We start from the raw sequence: 17,103 nt of genomic DNA on the forward strand, positions 1-17,103 counted from the left end.
CCTCGCCCACTCTTTCCGTGGCTGGGAGGTCACACCTAAACGTTACCCTCTCCCATGCTCTAGGAGGCACGCGGCATCGTCTTATGCGGGTCCCTCCTGTAATCTGGAATAATCGCGCGGGTACGTCACAGGGTGAGAAGGAACAGGTAGGAGAACACAATGGGTTCGTTTCATAAGTTGCACCGTTTCTTCTCCTCTGTGGAAATCCCACACGATTCAAATTAGAGGCGAGCGAGAGAAGCCGATCGATTCCTCTTCCCATCACGGTCTTGTGCTGCGTTCTCGCGTCGCCGATCTCGTCGCTACGCCGCCACCGACGATGTCTAACCTCCCGCAGCCGCACTGCCTCGCCCCTGCCTTCGGCGGAGGCCCCGCCCCTCCGCCCCTGTCGTCCGCCGCCGGGGGCGGGCAGCCCGTGAGGGACCGCAAGATCGCGTCCGCGGAGCAGCTCGTGCTGGATCTCTGTGAACCGGATCTCCGGGAGAACGCGCTGGGGGAGCTTTCCAAGGTATCACGCTCTCGGGTTCTGTTCTTTCGAATTGCTTTTTTTGATCTTGATGTTCCAGGGAGAGTCTTGGAAATTTTAATTACTGTGGATTGTTAGTCGATAATGTAATGGTTGGGGTATAGATGCGTAATACATTAATTCTTTCGGACAGGAAACCCTCTCTGATGTTGTGGCGATGGATATTCTTGTGCTACGGTAGAAAGGTTGAATTTTTAATCGATTAGTTCCTGTAATTAGCTGAAGCTTCTATCTTGAAATTGACTAGTATGCTTTGGTGGATGGTAAAGTTCCCTATGAGCACTGCAATGGGATCTTTTGATCTGGAAAGGAACTATTCTATTCTTTTTCCTTATTTTCTTTTTTTTTTCTTCTTTTGATGATTGATCTTGAAGTGGTGGTGACCTGAACAAAGATGGGAATTGGGTAGTTTTGTTTGATGTTCCAGGAATCCCAAGGGCCATTCAGCTAGTTGCATGAAGGTTGGATGGTTAGAATAATTAATAGTCATAGAATAATTCGTCATCTATAAATTTGTTGCTGCCGGCCTAGTTCTTTTTTATTATTTGTCTATTGTGAAAATTATAAAAAACTTAATACCTAAATTTTCATTGCAGAAGAGAGAGATATTTCAAGATTTGGCTCCTTTGTTATGGAACGCATATGGGACAATTGCAGCACTCCTCCAAGTTAGTCTTTATGCTGATATAGTTTTCTTAATAGTCTTGACATGCATTAGTTAGAAATATGTGAAACTTGGTGCAGACAACAAGATCAATGTGAATGAAGCAAAAAGAGTTTACCGAATGAAAATGGTTTCTGAAAAGGAAAAACATAAACGAGCTTCTGGAAGCCATTTGATCTTTTCGTAGACATTTGCTTTGAAACCTGTGTTTGATTCTTCTGATATGTCAGAGTGGAATAATTATCAACCACGTCAACATCCTCTTCCCCTCACCCACTTTAAACTGTCCAATTCCCAGTTGAGAAATATGCAGATTCAGGATCAACTTGTGGTGAAGAAGAGTTGCACTAGACTGGAGATCACTATCTCAATGTCAAGATTCTACAATCAATGATTGAACTATTGATGACAATTTATTTGTGTTGGATGTATATAGACTGTGTAATGGTTGTTTTGTTGGTTACAGAGAAGGTCTCTTCCTGATTACTATAATGCAATATACTTTTGTTGATAAGCACTGTCTAAGCTATGTAGTTATTTAGATGCATACTGTATTTCATAATATTGGTATTTTGTATGTATATTCTATTGGAAAAGTTGCTTTGGATGATACTACTGTCCCTTATCTAGATTTTGCTTCCTGCAATATGCATTTCTTTTACAAGTTGGGAGTGTTGTGGATTAAATTTACTTGCTAGGTTGGCATCCTGCAAAGTATGTGTTGTTGATATGTGACGTTCTCTGACACAAACATTCCACCGGTACAAAATGACAAGGAAAAGTACAACAGGAATTAAAGAAGATGAAGAAACAAACTAGAAAGCACATTAGGTACAACTCAGGGGTTGCTAGAAGACAACACATGATAGGCACAACCCTCAATGGTTGCATACACACAAAAAGAAAAGGATAAAAAGAGGAAAGAAATTAGTACACCATACAGTCAATATATTGTTGATGCCTGTGTATTACTGCTGGTGTGGTGGTGGCACAATTGCCAAGCAGGATGGGCCAATATGTCTAGCATGGTGATCCATGATTATAGTACCTGGCTATTTCAACAAGTTGTGATTGGTGAACTAGCTACTAAAGATATGCAGCTAGCTAGTTGGAAAAGAGCCACGTTGTTAATATATACAGGTTTCTGACTTCTGCTCATGATTTGATATTTGCAGGAGATAGTTTCTATATACCCTTTTCTTTCACCTCCAACTTTATCACCAGGTGCATCAAATAGAGTCTGCAATGCTCTTGCCCTTCTTCAGGTAATTCTTCAGTTCACTGGAACCTTTTTTTTTATTTCTTGTAGTACCTTTTCACTGTTTTATAAGGTTTTAGTCTTTAGTTATTTACCTTGTCTCTTAATAATTAAGAAGTTGATGACCAGTCTTCTATATTCTTGCATTTTATTCATGTTTGTTTGTCAAGTGCAAATTCAACTGGTCATTGTCCTACTTTTGGTCTGTGAAAATTGACATTTTACTCATTATGAATCATCATCATCTGTTTTGTCTTCTCATTTTGACACTGTACTTCTGAGCTACAGCTACTTAGTGATGAGAATCCTCTTCTTTTTCTTTTGGTTTAAACTTTCATTTCCAAGTTAACTTGAAGGAAAGATCATTATGGAGTTGAAAAGGAAAAAAAAGATAGTTATTGACATTGTTGATCTCTTAGAACTAAATGATCCTTCGATTTGCAATGACAACCTGAAAGTAATAAATTAGACATGACTGTTAGTGATTGTGTAATTTAGTTGAAGTATGTGGGAATTGGAAACTTTGAACAAATGAATTGAGACTTAAAAGTGAGATTCTAGGTATAGATCCTCTCATATCTTACTTGAAACTTTAATAGTCCAGTTAGATTTCAACCAATTATCTGAATCTGTAAGATTTTGGTGAGATATCAACTAGTGATGTGGACCAGGATAGTTACTTATGAGTTGAAGCTAAAAGCTACTCTATTGTTTGGATAGGTTCAGGTCTGTCTATGTTGCAATGTACATGGTCTGACTGGATCATAATGGATAGACAAATGGGTATACAGTTATAAGATGTAAGATCAGGTGTCTTGCACAAAAAAAGAACTTTGCCAAAGTTGGTTTTATTTTCTTCCAGTTTCAATACCCAAGATGAATCTCAAGATTACTATCATTTTTGTTAGTATTGGCTCTAACCTGATTGGTTGAAGACATGGTAGTCGTCAGGACCTCTTCTTCTTTTTTACTGGTTCTACTGTTCAAGTTGATGGAAAATTATCCAAATCCTCTTCAAGCTAGAAAACCCATACTCATAGTAAAATAATTAGAAAAATTTCTTATCTATAGTCATCTTAGTTAAACATTTTGAAGTAGCATTAATGAGCAAGCTATCTTTAGTCAAGAACATGGCAACTTCATGTCTTATAAACCGAGTTTTTCTACAGATACCATATTGTGCTAAAGGTCTATTCTAGTGGCTGTCTTGTAAATCAGGAAGGAAGTCTCCCTTTTTTGTTCTTATATACATTGAACTAACGGAATGCAAAATTGATCAACTTCTAGTTCATCTCTGCAGGATGGAATATGTTGCTTTTGAGTGGAGTTTGTATGTTGGTCATGGAGATCCTAATTTTCATATGTTGAAAACTTGAATTATGATTCCATTGAGTTGGTTTGATGGTTTATTAGTACTTGTGTATAAATTTACAGTGTTTGGTAGATACCATGATTCTTAAAGTGACAGTTGATATCAACAAGTCTGCAGTTTCCAATAAATGCTATTTTTTTTATCGTTTCAATAAACTCATTTTGGCTATTGTAAATAAAGGGTGACTCATACAATTTTATCTATTTCAAGTTGTTCCTCAAGGTTCTGCAGACACTTATATGGATGTCATTTTAATTTGGCTTGCTTTGTTTCAATATTTTAATGCCATGGGGTTTCTCTTTCTGCAGTGTGTAGCATCACATCCTGATACACGAATTCTTTTCCTAAATGGTAATTATCTTTCATGTTTATTTCTTTAAGGGTTGATTATTAGTTCATTCGAGCATTCATTGCCGTCTTCATCTAGAAAATACCTCTCTTTGTGGCACTCAAGTACATGCAGCAGAGCTGTGGGCTGTTCAAGAAGGGTTACGAGTAGCTCAAAGTAATGGATTCTCTAATATCTGGGTCAAAACAGACTCTCCAGATCGTAAACATTTTGAACAAAGAGATGGAATGCCCTTGGTCCATCCAAAACATTTTGTCAGATGTATTGTTTTTTTCAGCTAATATGAATGTCGTTAGCTGGTCTTAGATTCCTAGAAGCTCCAACATCTGGCTCACTAATTAGCCTTTTATGCCAAATCTAACAGGTTATCTTTGACTTGGATTGGCCAGACCCTTAATGACCTGCATTCCATTCCCCCTTTTGTAAACACTAAACACTATTTTGCAGTTAATTTAAGTCATTTTTTTAAAAAAAAGTTACATATTGCTGCAGTAATGGTTGTATGCATTTAAGGTTTTTGCTAGTTCTTTATTATCCAATTATTGTGCATAATATGTGCACTCCAAACAGGTTATCCTTTTATGTGGTATAGCATGTACAAAATCGATAGGTTCTGGATGCTACTAGTGTCCTAGTGGCACTATTAACTTACGATTCACTATTACATATTTTTAAGTTTTCAGTCAAGGTTTCTACTTCATAATTATACTGGCAATACCAATGGAGGATTGATTTGGTGCCAGTCTGAGCTCCGACCAATACTAGTACCCGAAATTGCTAATGTTGAGAGGAAGTATACAATGGAATGATACGTAACTACTTCGAAAAAATGTAGGGAATTTATAAGAGAAACTGGATCATCATTTAAAAAATACAGGGTGCAAATTGACATCTTCTCTTTGAAATATGTAAAATCCTCCCTTTTTGGGCCAACAAAGAAAGGTAAAAAGAAATTATATCACTCATAAAGATTGTGGTGGGAAATATTTGAAACTGTGCAATAATTTTCATCTCAACTTCGATTCTTTTCTTTATTTCCATGAATGTTCAGGTGGAATTTATGAAAGCAATTAAAGGTCAAGTAGTGTTATGTTTTTCATTAATTGCTTGTAAGTGTTGCAGTGAGATTGAACAATAAAGGAGCTCATTGTTTAGTGTGAATTGACTGGGAAAGAAACAGGTGATTTTGTTTTCTGTTGTAATAGTCATAGAGGACACTCCAATAGGAGGTAGAGGACTGTGTACTTTGCCAGATTACCATACAAGTTAATATATCATTCATTGGATTTTAGGATGTTTAAGTCATTAGAATCACCATGTCCACTAATTGTTAGTTGGCTGTTGTATAGTTGAGGATGATGGAGTTATATATAAGGTGGCAAGTCATAACAAGTCTTGATCAAGCTACTTTGACAAAAGATAAAAATGGACTATTTGTAGGGTCGGCTACGTAGATCTTTTACCATCATTGAGATGTGTCAAAAGTCAAAAATTGACTATTTATAGGAACTCAAATTTTAGAGTAATGTTTGTAAATTTTTTCATCAAAATCTTGGCGAAAGAATGGTATAGAACTTTATAATACCAGCTCTAGCACTTCCTTTCCAAATTTTTTGCATGGTTGCATATCATGGTTTACACCCTAGTTATGTGTTGGCTTTATGACTCTTATGGTTTTACCCTCTTTTTGCAGCACACATCCCTTTGTATTTGTATCCCTTTTTGAATACCACTAGTAAGACAAAGCCATTTGAGTATTTAAGATTGACCAGCCTGGGGGTTATTGGCGCCCTTGTAAAGGTACTTTCTTTTTTTGTTTCTTTCCGACATCTACAAATACAGTTTTTTGTTTTATTCATTTATCTAATAGTAGTTTGAAATCATATGTTAAAGTAGAAATAAAATTGTCACCTATGTAGGTATTGGACTAGTACTACTAACTTGTTTACCTTTTCTAATCAAACTCATTTATGCTTTTAAGGAAAAAAGGCTGCTAAACCTGGATCTGAACCTTACAGTTTGAGTTTATATTGTAATTGTCAGTTTTTCTTAGTATATTGGTCATTCCTTTAAATAATTGCTAAATTATTCACCATATATTTTCTGTTCTTCCATGATATGACTGTCACAATATTTGCATGAGACAAATAGTGGAAGCATATTAATATTAAAAGATGAATTTAAGCTAATCTTGGCATTGATAGTTGATTTTGATAGCTTATCCTTATACCGAAAACCAACAATCTCTTTTAGATCACAAAACAAATTCTTTTGGTGTCCTATCATTGGTTTTTGACCGAACCTTTGATATATTGGTAGTAATAGAGAATGCTGAAATATTCAAAGTCGGAAGTGAAAATGGTGGTTACAATTTTTTTATGTCTGCATTTTTTTCCTTAAATTGAGGTGATGTGTGTTTGGTTCATGGAACATGTTTGGAAGTTCAGTAACAAGCCAAGCTTATTCATGGCCTCTATCCTGCTCCATTTGGAGCCTCAGTTTTTTTGTTCTCTTCGTAAATTACTCAATTGCTATTTCTAGTTTTGTTAATTATTTACTTGCATATTTAACCTTTCGTGAAATTTTATGTTTTTTCTTTGTGGTAAATAAACCTATATGCATATTTTGTTTTCTCTATACTTTCAAGGATTGAATTAAAGAGCACACAGTTGAAGTTCTGTGCTGAGCTGTGCTTTGTCAGTGATAATTATTTTATACCATGACTAGGCCAATTTTTGGTCTTTTGAGGTCAGCACAGGAGACACTCTGGTGTGTGTCATGCTGACCACACACCGAAACCCCTCTGCCACTATCTAAAGGCTGCATATTTCCTTGCATTATGTTGATGGTTAAGATTGCATTAAGGAGCTCATGTATTTAAGAGTTGTAACATATGTTGAAGCAAGCCTACAACTTATCTAGTGCAGATCACTTGAATGTGAATTGATATTTTGGTTATTTACGGAATTATCTGTTGTCTAGCTGATAATTTCCCCATCCTTCCGATGACTGCAATGTGTTAGCCATCTTATTCCTTTTCAGGTTGATGACACGGAGGTAATTAGTTTTCTTCTTCAAACAGAAATAATTCCTTTGTGCCTGCGCACGATGGAGATGGGTAGTGAACTTTCAAAGACGGTATGTTTTGGAGTTACTAGTTATTCTTTGTAGAAACAGTTAAATTGTCATCATTAATTTGAGATTATGTTTAGCTCATTAATCTACAAATCAAATCTGCTCTATGAGTTTTTGTTACCATATTGTGTATACAGATCATAGACTGCCATCTCACCTAGACCGGTACTAAACAAGCAGTATGTACTGGTTCGAGTGTGAATTGGTATGCGGACCACCCCATTTTGACATGAGCCCTGTTGACGTGAGCCCTCTTTGCTGTATGCACAGAGCCTATTGTTGCTCTTCGCAGTTGATTGCCTGTTGTGTGACATTCTCTTCTTCTCCTCCTCTTCTTGCTTCTCCTTTTCCTCCATTGCTTTCTCTTTTTCCTTCCTCTTCCTCCTTTCTCCTTTTCCTTCCTTTTTTAATCTTCTTTACATGTACCATGTATCGGTACTGATCGTTACACACCGGTCCGACCAAGGACCGATGTGCCTAGTCGGTACGAGATGATAAACCTTGATACCAATATCTAATATAAACTTTATAAAGTTGATGTTTGGATAGAAAAATAAAATTATGTAGTTTCAAGATGATGTGACATAAATATTGTCACACTAATTCAAACAATCATCTAGATAATAGTGGATTATTTACAATTAATGAAATGTCTTAAGATTTTTTTAATTATGCCGGCCTATATTGTATTGTGACCATGAAATGAAGAACTACTTGAAATCATTTCATACTGATCAGTATCTACAAACGTCGGTTTGGGCATGAACCGAGATGCAAACTGCCTCTTGTTGAGTAGTCTGGCCCCCATTTGTATCTTGCATATATGTTTCCTGCCTATTCTTACACGTTGATGTGTGAGTTTTTGGGAGTCACTTGTCATACTAAGGGATCAGTGTGACTCTTCGGGAGTCAGTTGTCATACCAAGCGCTTAGCCCTCACCACTCGTAGTCGCTTGTCGTGTTGTCCACTGGACCAGTACATCTTTATCTCCTTCTGCGCTTCGCTTCTCTTACTCGTCCCTTCTTCCTTCCTCCATCTTCCCTCCCTTCCCCCCAAACTAGAATATATCATGTGTCAATATACCAGCATGGATTGGACTCGTAATAGCATGGTCCTCTATGGATTTGTTACCTGAAATTGAATTCCTTGATTATGCCCAAGTAAATTATATATAAACAAGTATGTATCCCATAATATGAACCATAGTAAGAAAGTGACATATTACAAATTCTCTCTTATGGATTCTTTGATGTTGTACGTTTTCCATTTGTGAGAATGATTTGTGATAGAATACATTTTGTTATCTTAACAACATGTGCAATTTGACTAGGATGCTTTATTTTTTATCATAGTTGATCCTATCCTATTTATCGTCTGCATTTGCTTTTTCACTCCCTTTTCCAAATGTTTTCATTCTTTTATAAACCTAAGCTAGATTCATGTATGTAATCCTGTATTGTCATGATCCGACTTGATGAAATAATTGGCATGTTAATTAGGTTGAGGTCAAACCATTGATCAAAATACTTAAGCTAAAGTTAACAATAGTAAACCCATCAAACCCTTTAACATTTTTTTAAATCTTAACATACTTCTGATGTGGGAATAAACTAGGGTGTTACAATCTCCAACTTACGTGCTTGACGTTCTCGCCAAGGCCCAACATAACGCAAAATCTAACCCTAGTATAGTGCACGTGAGACGTAACCCAATGATGGCTCCACATCATGATGTACCCTTTGACTTTGCCCATGGATAGTCGTTTCCTACTCGAGTCCCTCACCATGCCTCCATACTAAGTCAGATTTGATACCAATTATCATAATCCAACCCGATGGAATAATTGACCTCTTAGCTTCATTAAGATCAAACCACCGATCAAAATGCTTATTAAAGTTAACAATAGTTTACCCACCCTTATACACATTCTAAGTCTTAGCCCACTTTTGATGCTGGACTAAATTTGGGTGTTACATGTATCCACAAATAAAAGTAAAGAATTAAATTATGTAGGAAAGGTACAATGCTTATAGGAGCTTGAGCGTCAATTATTTTCTTATAATTATGAAGCTCATCATAATTTGATTGATTGATTTATATTTTTTCTACGTGTTGGAAGAGGATGTTCATTTCAAAGAAAATAAGAACAAATAATTTTTCTTTCATGTTTTAAAATGGCTTGGTTTTATTGAAACCTAGATCTTGTGGATTTTTTAAAGAGTGTAGCAAGTCCCTAGCAAAAATAGTTGTTACTTTCTTTTTTTGATAGTTTATCGGAAGGTATTGGGTTTGAATCCTGCCTTTGCAAAAACAATAAAAACTCCTTTTTCCTTTTTAAGGGTAGGAGTAGATTTCAGGTGTTAGATCACTAATTTCACCAGGCATATCACCTACTGAGCGATAAGGGAGGCCACCTAAACGATCTTGGCAAAGATGGAAAAAATGAACTGATAAGCCAAATAGTTTAGAGTATACACGTTATTGGCAGTTGAAATATATGGAGTACAGCATATTTATTACATCTATCCGACATGTCTTAAATTATCAGGGTCATAATATAAAATCATCATTAACAAAATGTTGACACCATACTAGCATGGAAAGGTGTAGTCAGGCATGTGCTTGGTAATCTGATCAGCTGGTTTCTGTAGTACATATATGGCTTTGTCCAGGGACATGTTTACCTAATGGTTTTTGCTAATGGTTTTTGCTTGATATTATTTATATTTTTCAGTTTTAGTTGCAAGATTCTCAATAAGCAGTTGGCAACTTGTAATATGTTCTTATAAGTGAAATAATTATTCAATTTTTCATGCAAGTTTATCAGCTTGATCTTTGTAGGTTGCGACCTTTATTGTTCAAAAGATATTGTTGGATGATGTTGGGCTTCGGTACATTTGTGCTACCGCAGAACGTTTTTATGCTGTAGGTCAAGTGCTTGGATCCATGGTCACATCACTTGCTGAACAGCCATCTGCGAGACTCCTGAAGCATATAATTCGTTGTTACTTAAGGCTTTCGGAGCACCCAAGGTATGCATTTCATAGACTTATATTTATTTTGTAGGAAAAGGGGGTTTCGATGTCCAAATTTGATATCTCGACATATAAATGCTAACATCTTTTTAAATAAGGGTCTGGAGCATCTCGTAGTAGAGATGTGCTAATGCAGATCCAGAGTTCCATATCCATCCTATATTTTGTCTAAAATAAAACACAGGATATATAACTTTCATGAGTCTAATACAAAATAAGACCTGTGAATTAACAAATTCATTCTGATGGAATGCTTGAGAAAAACCTCAGTTTTGCTGAAGCCATGCTGGCCTTGCATTAATATTCTGCGGCATCTGAAGACCACTGAAGGTCTTCATGATTTTATAGACACCTCCCAGAAACCATTCTAATTATATTCTTGCACAATTGCAGGGCATGTGGAAGTTTGAACAACTGTCTTCCCAATATGCTAAAAGACGGATCTTTTAACAATTATATTGTAAGTTTGGTGCTGCCATGTTACATAGTTACACTGACTTGTTTGGCCATCCTAGCTCTGTGTATATGAAAATTGGAGTTGTTTGCCCATTGTAGTTTTTTGTGTATATGAAAATTGGAGTTGTTTGGCCATTGTAGCTTTTTGTGTATATGAAAATTTCTTCAATCATATTTTTACTGTATGCCATTGAATTGCAACTTCTCCTAGTATTAATTTGTATATTTCTAGTTCATCTGAACATTTTCAACTTCTCCTAGTTCATCTGAACATTTTCAACCTCACTATAACGTTTGCAATATTGTCTAACATGGTATGGTATGTGCAATATTTACCAATCCGATGAGCTTCTCGAGGACCATGGTAAACTAGATGGTGTGCCTGATACAGGGCCTGTATTGCTCGGTAGGCTCGTCACAGGATCTGTACCACCTGGTTTAGTGCTTATATCAAGTCAATTTCCTTTTTTTGTGCTTTTCATTCATTTTTTTAGATTTTCTTTGAAACTCGGTATACCCCCATAACGAGTGTCCATTACACGAAATGCAAACCTTGATGTGATCAAGTTTTACCTTTTACTCAAAATATAGAACCTGTAATGCAGACTATGTTTGTTGCATATGAGCTTTGTATATTTGATTCTTTTTCTTATCTGGTTAGCTCTCTAATTATATGGTTCCTACTCTACAGTCTACAGCACCACACTTTCTCATTCCTAAAACACATCATGTTGGTTTTTAAAATTTTCCATCAATTTGCATTTCAACCCAAATGAAAGTAGTATCAAAGCAACATTGCCTGGTTTGAATTTTTCTGCAGGATGATCCTACAACTCGGCACTGGCTGCAGCAGCTACTACACAATGTTGGTGGCATAAATCGGGTAGCCAATCTTCAGGGTGGACTCGATCATATTATCGGAAGTTAGGGATTCTTGTGCTCATCAAGTAATGTATCAGTCTTTATCTCAGTTCATTTTGGTCACTTTATCACCTGTTGTTTGAGGTGGAAAAAGACCTGTTCTATTTTGTGAAAAACACCATGATTAGAAATAACAAAGAGGAACTGTCATGTTGTTTTCCCTCCCATCACCTAATGGCAGTGTAATGCAGTGCGCAAGCTATCTGCTAGCAGTGTCATATTGGCTGTTTTCCTCATCCAATGTTCCTAACTTTATACATAAACCTACTTGGTGTCATATTGGTTTACGAAATGAGAAGTTGTATCCACAAATATTGAGATCAAATAGTGAAATTTGATTCTTTTGTTCAGTTTGCTGTTGAGGTCCTCATGAAAGGCCTCTTTTGACTTTTGTGATGGAAAATTGTAATTGGATTAGTAGTCATCATGAGGAACTAATTACAAATTATGTTCTGTAATTAGTTACAGATGCCAAACAGTCACATGCATGAGATAATGCTAATTGCATGTAAACAAACCATAACAGGGGATTAAAGTGTGACCCAACCACTCAATGTGCACTAGTCCCCCAGAGTTCACCATCTCAAGTGTCATCTCTAAAATCAATTTCAAACCCATCTCGACAGAGTCACTCTTCGTGATCGAATTCAGGAGCAAAGATAACTTTAAAAAGTATGAGAAATTAGACATAGGAAGCATGAAAAGAAGAGGCCAGAACTAATTGTCATAAGGTCGACGAAAAAGGAAAATAATAAAACAGAAGTTATGTGCAAGTATAAGTATAAGAACTCGATATGAGTACGACAAACTTCCATGAGAAAATGATAGAGCATATCCCGAATGAATGATGAAGAATGCAAATTGAAATGACATACATTATGTACTCAGCTAAAATTAAGATTAACCATATTGTTTAAAACAACTTCCAAAATTATGTGCTCGACAAGTTACAAGGGAGGAACTTCCTGTCGCTAGGCCTTGAGCTTTCCGCATGAGCTCATGTTACGCTTACCGTGCCAAATGCCAGTGTGCTCTCCATTCAGCTGATTCCTTTTTGCTGCAACAGAGCATTGATCGGACCGTGCACCATTACCACCCATCTTAATGTGAGCCTTGCGCTGCCTCAGCCGGTTCTCCAGCCTCACGCTTCTAAGGGCTTCGACCCTCTTTGCAATCTCCAGTGCCTGCGAGAAATTCCAGATCCTCACAATGCCTTCCTCACCACCACATACGATCCTATCTGCGCCAATGTCCACAGAGAAAAGATTGCAACCGAAGCCATGTAGCATCCTTCGAGGTGCTTCCACTGCATCTGAAGCAGAGAACCTGGTCTTAGAATGCTGCCTTGGAGACTGAGATCGACCAGACTTTAACAGCTTCCTCACATCAATCAGAGCAACCCTACCATCGCTTGAAGATGACACAACCCATGGAAACTCAAAAGAAAGTGAATGAACAGCACCCGTATGAGGAACCCAAGTTGCAGATGGTTTGACATCTTCAACATTACAGTTGCGACCAATCTCGAACATGTGAATTGCACCATCTTCTCCTCCAGTAAATAGAAGATCTCCCAAACGGCTGCGAGTCAAAGAGTATGCATTGCCCACATGGGAATTATGGATAACAGTCCTCAGGCATCCACTATCAGTGTCCCAAACATAAGCATCTCTACCAGCCGTGCTAGCGACGGTGCCATGTCGAGGAGAAAGAGACCACACCCAATCTTCATGCCTCAATATCTTCAAGCACTTACAATGAGCTCGGTCCCATACACGAACACTCATGTCCCATGAACCACTATAAATTCTGATCGAATCCAATGCGAGGCAAGTCACTGGACCTTCATGGCCCCAAAGGCGGAAGCTGGGGTTCTGGTTCACGGAAAAACCGGCGATGTCAAACAGGTGCGGATGCCCTTTGATTGCTCTCCAGCACTGCAGAAATGCATCCGTTCCCCCGGCTACCAACAGCTCCGAATCAGCTGCGATAGCTCGAATCGTGCAGCCAAGAGGGCGAGACACTGCGACCGACAAGCCTTCTTCCATGTCCCACATACGGATGACAGAGTCATACCCTCCGGTGAAGATAAGTTTAGCTGTCTGCAGAAGAAATACGGCTCGAACAGCTTCAGTGTGGCCATGGAGGACATCTATGCTGAACCTCCCCATGAACGATTTGCTTCTGAACTCCCTTTCCACGAACAACTCCTTCCAGAACCTCTGGTCCCGAAAGCCAGGTCCAGCAGGAACGTCCACCCCCGGCGGGGAGCCCCACCTCTCGCAATAGAAACCCTTCCACCCACAATGGTCAGACGCAATGCTATTGAGCAGAGGAGAGACGCAGGACACAAGGCCGAGCTCATCGGCATCGAGACGCTGAAGAATCTCAGAGAGCAAGGTCGCAGGAAGGTCGGTAAAGGATCGGAGTTGGCCATTAGGAGTCGAATTATCAGCTGTTGCGCTTCCAAACTTGGAGTCACCTTTCTTCGGTGTAACCAACGAGCTGGATTTCTTACTACACTTTGGTCTTGAAGCAGCACAAGACGCCTGGGACGTGACGCCAGCCAAAGGGGCTTCGTCGTCCCAAGGACTAGCGACGAGCTTCTTTGGCGAAGATTCCTCTCTCGCTCGCCATTCCAAGGCCATAAAAGAGTCGAGCTTGGAACTAAATTCCCCTTAAACAGACTCCCTTACGGCCCACAACCAATGTAGAATCCCCAAAGATGCCATTTTTATCGAGTATTGATCAGCCAAAACCTAAATTACCAAAGGAAGGAAGACGAAGACGGATACGGCAGGTCCCTTCTCGAGGACGAATGTGAACCTAATCGAAACAGAAACAACCTAAAACCAGAATGAAGCTCCTACTCCCTGATCCAAGCTCCGAACTAACCCTACCTGAGTTCCACGGCGATGGAAAGCGCCAGACAAGCAGGTAACTGGAACGTGGGGTGATGAGAGGAAGGTACCTCGAAATCCGAAGCCACGATCCCAACTCGGGAAAGAACCCTAGGGGAACTTGTCGGTCGGATTCGACCCCGCGGGGTCAAAGGCGGAACCGTATTTACTGTGGTGAACGCTTCCGATGCGTAAAGTCTCGGCCGCCGCCACCGACTTCGAACCGACAACTACTCTTTAGGGTAAAATGAAATCTCAGCCGTCGGTTTCTCGTCACGTCGTCTGCGGCTGGATCGCGTCATGAACCGGATCGGTCTGCATTTCGGCCCGGTTCATAATTGAGCTTTATTTAGTTTAAATTCTCACTAATTTTAATGATCAATCTTATCATATATTTATTGTTGAAGATTGTCAATAAAAAAGAATGAGACATAACCCAATTAAATTGTAATGTTTGCTTTGTATCACCCAAAATCGTGAGAAATTTATCCATGAATACCTATAATTTGATAGGTCATTTCTCATGAAGGTTTTTAGATTAAAATACCTTTTTTTTTATCATAAAAAGAATATGTTTCCCATAGAATTCTTAACTAAATCATTATAATATTAAGTGATACGATCATTATTTTTTATTAATCGATACTCCACATATGAAATCTAATCGGTATTTATTTGGACATGCCATGTCAACATAACTAAATATAATATATATATATATATATATATATATATATATATATATATATATATATATATATATATATATATATATATATAAATCATCAGACACTATATAACACAATTTTCTTTTTATCATCATATACTCATAAAATAAAATTGAAGTTCTTATAACGTTTATGAACAGTTTTTGGCACTCAGCCAATAACTCAATACCAACTCGAATAGGTGGTCTTTTTTTATAGAAAACATACTGCAATAAATTATTACGAGATAAGAGATGTGATCGTAGATAGAAGTGGAATACTTTTGCTTCCCACACTTTAAGTTAGTCTCATCTTCTCATCATCATCAAATGTGTCGGGTTGCAGCTTTGAGTAGACTATTGTGTATGCAACTAAAATGACAAGTAGGTTGCCGGAAAAGTGCATATTTGATTTTGATGGCATCAACTTGGTGTTTAAAAATATAAAAGTCCAATAGCCTATTGTCTATTTTTTTTAATCTATTTATTTTAGTTTTTATAAAAAAAAATAAAATTCCATTGCAGCGTATGGGTGGAGTAGGGTTAGAAATCATGAGAAGAGAAAAAATTACTATTTCAAGTCATTCTGTGTCTAAAAATTATCAATACTATTCCCATAGTACTTCTAACAATAATGATTTATTTAGATATTTATTAATATTGAATTTTAGATTTTGACGATGAAATCAATTGATAAAGTTATGATCTAATATGTGTCTCGCATGACTAATTTCGATCATGAAAAGATAATTCGATTAAAGTAAGAAGAATCGAACGTTCGATTGAAGTGAACATGTCAGAGATCGTACTAATCTAACGGTTCATCGATTCTAAATCAAAATAAATCTTTTGATTTTTCAGAATCAACTACGCCTTGATGCTTGAATGGTTCAATTATGATTTTTAATTTTTGAGAATCGAAACCGAGGATTTCGATTCCGATTCAAACTGAAGGTTCGTGTTTTAAATATATAACTATATATATATATATATATATATATATATATATATATATATATATATATATATATATATATGAAATATAAATTTTATTTTAAAGTTATTTTAAATAAAAAAATAAAAAAATTGATGATTCCATAACCGATCTTATAAGGTTTGGATTTGTTTCACAAGAACTGAAATTATTAATTCCAGAGTAGATCAAGTCTACCACTAAGCCACTTATTCCTAAGAACACCACTATTATAAGACTCTTATAAGAGATATAGTAATAATTACTCTATTAGGGTTGAGTCAGTACCAAGAGAGAGTGAATTAGTGTAGCAAATAAAAATAATAAATTTAATCGATTTCGAAAAACTTCGTACGATGAAAAACGATATCGTAAAGATGCTTGACTTGAAAACGTATAGAAGCGTAATAAAAGTAAGAATTTAGTTTGCAATTAAAATGAAAAGTTGAAAGTAAATGCAAACCATATTTTTATAGTGGTTCGGTCGTCATGACCTATATCAACTCCCGATTCCTCTTCCGTCGAGGCCATCGACATCCACAAACAATCTTCCTTCAATGAGTAAAGATCAACTACCCTTTTACGCTCTTTCTTCTTTTCACAAGTTTATGAGACAACCCTTATAAGCCTCTCTTTCTTAGACTTCACTTCTCCCTTTAGATGAACTTCTAAATACTAGGAAGAAGTGATCCTAAATCATAAAAAAAATTTCTAATTTTTTTGAAGTATTCTTTTTTCCTTTTTCAACTTAATTTTTGTACTCAATTCTTACAGCTTCATGCAAGAATAACTGGGGTATTTATAGAC

The 17,103-nt window shown here is 37.2% G+C and overlaps 2 protein-coding genes across 6 annotated transcripts; one reads left to right on the forward strand and one right to left on the reverse strand.

The window, feature by feature from the left end:
- The first annotated feature begins 193 nt into the window (after window positions 1-193).
- Window positions 194-12,067, forward strand: LOC135628251 (uncharacterized). Of its 5 annotated transcripts, XM_065134845.1 has the most exons (10): window positions 373-508; window positions 660-711; window positions 1,123-1,194; window positions 2,366-2,455; window positions 4,129-4,171; window positions 5,863-5,969; window positions 7,212-7,307; window positions 10,147-10,337; window positions 10,734-10,800; window positions 11,617-12,067. In XM_065134845.1, the coding sequence occupies exons 2-10, from the start codon at window positions 673-675 to the stop codon at window positions 11,722-11,724; spliced, it is 813 nt and encodes a 270-aa protein (XP_064990917.1). In that variant the 5' UTR covers window positions 373-508; window positions 660-672; the 3' UTR covers window positions 11,725-12,067. The 5 variants fall into 5 exon arrangements, with proteins under 5 accessions (XP_064990916.1, XP_064990915.1, XP_064990917.1 ...); XM_065134844.1 differs by lacking the exon at window positions 660-711 and having other exon boundaries at window positions 194-508; window positions 1,126-1,194; XM_065134843.1 differs by lacking the exon at window positions 660-711 and having other exon boundaries at window positions 195-508.
- Window positions 12,068-12,558: 491 nt separating this feature from the next.
- LOC103998199 (F-box/WD-40 repeat-containing protein At5g21040-like) lies at window positions 12,559-14,771 on the reverse strand. The gene has a single exon (XM_009419607.3). It carries the CDS (start codon window positions 14,363-14,365, stop codon window positions 12,689-12,691), a length of 1,677 nt encoding a protein of 558 aa, XP_009417882.2. The 5' UTR covers window positions 14,366-14,771; the 3' UTR covers window positions 12,559-12,688.
- Window positions 14,772-17,103: the final 2,332 nt, after the last annotated feature.

Source organism: Musa acuminata, chromosome BXJ3-1, assembly GCF_036884655.1.
Source record: "Musa acuminata AAA Group cultivar baxijiao chromosome BXJ3-1, Cavendish_Baxijiao_AAA, whole genome shotgun sequence".
Taxonomy (NCBI): domain Eukaryota; kingdom Viridiplantae; phylum Streptophyta; class Magnoliopsida; order Zingiberales; family Musaceae; genus Musa; species Musa acuminata.

Coding starts and splice junctions, on each gene's coding strand:
- LOC135628251 (XM_065134843.1), top strand. CDS start 320: ATGTCTAACCTCCCGCAGCCGCACTGCCTCGCCCCTGCCTTCGGCGGA. Junction 509..1,122: donor CGCTGGGGGAGCTTTCCAAG/GTATCACGCTCT, acceptor TTTTCATTGCAG/AAGAGAGAGATATTTCAAGA. Junction 4,172..5,862: donor ACGAATTCTTTTCCTAAATG/GTAATTATCTTT, acceptor CTCTTTTTGCAG/CACACATCCCTTTGTATTTG.
- LOC103998199 (XM_009419607.3), bottom strand. CDS start 14,365: ATGGCCTTGGAATGGCGAGCGAGAGAGGAATCTTCGCCAAAGAAGCTC.